General features: G+C 29.7%; 1 protein-coding gene across 1 annotated transcript; it reads left to right on the top strand.

Annotated features, from left to right (window-relative positions):
• The first annotated feature begins 1,494 nt into the window (after positions 1-1,494).
• On the top strand, positions 1,495-2,772 carry LOC107007615 (3-oxoacyl-[acyl-carrier-protein] reductase FabG-like). The gene is made up of 3 exons (XM_015206304.2): positions 1,495-1,913; positions 2,033-2,265; positions 2,338-2,772. Exons 1-3 carry the CDS (start codon positions 1,610-1,612, stop codon positions 2,614-2,616), a joined length of 816 nt encoding a protein of 271 aa, XP_015061790.1. The 5' UTR covers positions 1,495-1,609; the 3' UTR covers positions 2,617-2,772.
• Positions 2,773-3,547: the final 775 nt, after the last annotated feature.

Genomic DNA, 3,547 nt, shown 5'->3' on the forward strand with positions numbered 1-3,547 from the left:
CTTAATGATTTTTTATTTTTGAAATATCAACTTATTTGGCTAATTATTAATGGGAAAATTGTATATAATAGCAAACTAATAACTTAAAATAAATGGAGTAGCCAGAGTTTGATTTAATTGTGCTCCATAGCAAACGCTTACAAAAAATTATCAGGCGCCTCTCTCCCGAATATCTCGTTCGCCACTCTCCTCCAATCTCTCGCTCGCTTCCTCACTTTTTATACAAACACAAGTGTTAAAAATTGTTTCTAATTGTATAAAGCAGAGAAAATTGTATAAATATATATATTTTTGTTCCCCTCTCTCCCTTCTTCCAGATCTCGCTCGCCACTCTCTCAAATCTCGTTTGCCACCCTCGCTTTTTTCATTTATACAAACAGAAGCGAAATGTATAAATTAGGTTTCTATTTGTATAAAGCGTGAGAAAATTATATATACACATGCAAGTACATATATTTTCGTCCTATACGCTTAACACAAATATTTTAGTTGGCTATGAAAGCTAATGATGTGAAGTTTAAGTTATAGTTGTTGAAAAAAAAAACTACACGTTAAGCGAGAAAATACTTGTAATGATGTGAAATGTATAAGCTTAATTAGTCCAAAATAGATGGTATCAAACTATATTAATATTAAGAATATGAATTGATTTAGCCTAACAACTTCTTAATTAAATTTTAAAAACGTGAATGTACTCTTAAATTTGCTTAAACTCTAAATTTTGCCCAAGTAATAACAACTAGTCTGAAGAACAGAGGGCCCACACATAGTGACATATTCTTGGTCCACATCACGGATATTTCAACAAAGGCGGCCATAATATTCCATTATCTATTTTAACTTTGACAAAAAGTTTAAAATATAAAAAATAACTTTTAAATTTTATAATTTTAAATTAAACAAATGTACAAAGTATTTTTTCTGATCTTATAATTTAAACCTATCATGAAAAAATAAAATATTATTGAAAAGAAATCGTTCCAATTGTTTGTAGTCAATCTCTTTGTCACATCTAACAAGTGGGTTTACCAACTTTTAGTTCACTCTATATTTGTGCGTTTTAACTTTTAAGGAAAAAAAAATGAAAAAATTCAATTAATTTTGTAATTTAATACTCTCTCAGTCTCATTTTATATGACAATATTTGATCGGACAGGGAATTCAAGAAATAATGAAAACTTTGAATTTTTTATCAAATTGTCCTTCAAAAAAGTTAACACTTTTTTCTCTATCCTCATAAATGTATTAGAGTACTATGTTTAAATTAAGTGAAACCAACAAAGATAAAAAATAAATTGTATATTTAAATACTTACCATATAAAAAAATATAATATTCTTTTTTAGACTGACAGAAAAAATAATGTCATATAAAATTAAACGAAGAGTAAATAATTTCAAATTTAATTTAATTAAAATGTGGACATATAAGTAATAGACAAGTTAGATGGATAATTCAGACTACAGTTCATTTATTAGGAAGAAAAGAGGAAAAACGCGTCTAGTTTAGAAGTTTTACATTTCATTGACTTTATATATATATATATATATATAACTTTCTGTATCAAAATATATAGTATAACATTTGTAACTACATTTTACTTGTAAAAAATGGAGCCATGGCAAGACCTTAGTGGAAAAGTAGTTATGGTGACCGGTGCGTCATCTGGAATCGGGCTAGAGTTCTGTATCAACTTAGCCAAAGCCGGTTGCAAAATCATTGCTGCAGCTCGTCGTGTTGACAGACTGAAATCTCTCTGTGACCAAATTAATAGTAAATCCAACGGACCTCAACGTGCAATCGCCGTTGAGCTTGATGTCTCTGCTGATAGTACTACCATTGAGTCCGCTGTACAAATAGCTTGGGATGCATTTGGACGTATTGATGTTTTGATTAACAATGCCGGTGTTAGAGGTATTTTGACTATTGAATTTAATAAGCCTCTTATTATAATTTAACTTTAGACCTTTCATTTTATTGAGTCGCTATCAGCTGTTGTACAGTAACTAGATTTAAATTTTGTGTATAATCAGGGAGCGTGAGCTCTTCAGTGGAAATAACAGAGGAGGAATGGAATAATACATATAACACGAATCTACGAGGGGCATGGATGGTTTCGAAATATGTTTGTAAGCGTATGATCGATGCTAAACAGGGCGGAGGATCTGTTATTAACATCACTTCAATGGCGGGTTTAAATCGTACAGCAGTACCAGGGACTATTGCTTACGGTAGTTCAAAGATGGCTCTAGACATGGTTACTAAGGTACGATTCGTTCAATTGAACAAATTATCTGTGTGTATGTGATGAATTAATTGATTATGATTGAAATGACAGATAATGGCGATTGAATTGGGTGGAGAGAATATCAGAGTGAACTCGATATCACCAGGAGTTGTAAAATCAGAGATAACAGAGGACCTTGTTAAAAATAAATGGTTCCATAAGTTCCTTTTGCGAACTCTTCCTCTAAAATATCTTGGAACTACAGATCCGGCCTTAACATCACTCATTCGATATTTAATGCATGATTCTTCTGAATATATAACGGGCAATGTTTTCATCGTCGATGCTGGTGCTACCTTACCAGGTGTCCCTATTTTCTCATCGCTCTAGGGCGATGAACTTAGCTCAAGAAGTTCAACAAGAAATGGATATGTTAGACAAACACTGTAATAATGTTGGTTTTTTCTAGTTCTTGTAAGTTCAATTCTCGAAGCAATCGAAAATGTTTCTTAATACTCAAGTGCAATGTTTAGAGTGTTTGCGATTCGATTTGGGTCTGTTTTTAGTTGAAACTAAAATTTAGTTCTTAAGATCAAACAAATTTAGTCAGTTTTAAAATTATTTCAAATTTAGTGGATTTTTAAATTATTATTAATCAAATTAAATCAGATATGATAAACATTTAATTGATTTGGTTCATTTGTTCGATTTTTAATTATAAATAAATTAATAAAATTATTCGTGCTTTGCGTGTGAATTTAATATCAAGGAATTAATGAAATAATACTTAAAACCTGTCGGTTATCAAAATTAAAAAACTATATTATTTTACATACAAGATTACGTAGTAACGAACATTAATAATGTAACGGAAAATGAAAATTATAACAAAATACTATGATCTGTAAATTAAGCAATGATGTCAGTGAACAACTCAACATAAACAAATTACACGAATATTGAATGGTGCAAAAGAAGAAGAAAAAGAAGTTCAGATTTTTGGTTGTTTTAAAATGAGATGAAATCCTTATATTTATAGACAACAAAGGACATATTTGTTGTTCCTTATTGAAAATGTCACAACTATTTGGATTAGTTGCAACCCTTCGAAAAGGTCATAACATCTCATAAAAGGTAAAACTTTTCATAAAAAGTCACAAAATTTTATTAAAGTTATAACTTTTCATAAAACACAAAAAAATTTCACAAACAATTGCATTTTTTTTTTATGAAAGGGAAAGACTAATTTTGAAATTAAATAAATTTTAAAAATAATTCTTACTTGGAATGACGTCATGTATACAGACCTAAAATTTTCTTT

The sequence above is a fragment of the Solanum pennellii genome, chromosome 12 (assembly GCF_001406875.1).
Source record: "Solanum pennellii chromosome 12, SPENNV200".
In the NCBI taxonomy this organism is placed as follows: domain Eukaryota; kingdom Viridiplantae; phylum Streptophyta; class Magnoliopsida; order Solanales; family Solanaceae; genus Solanum; species Solanum pennellii.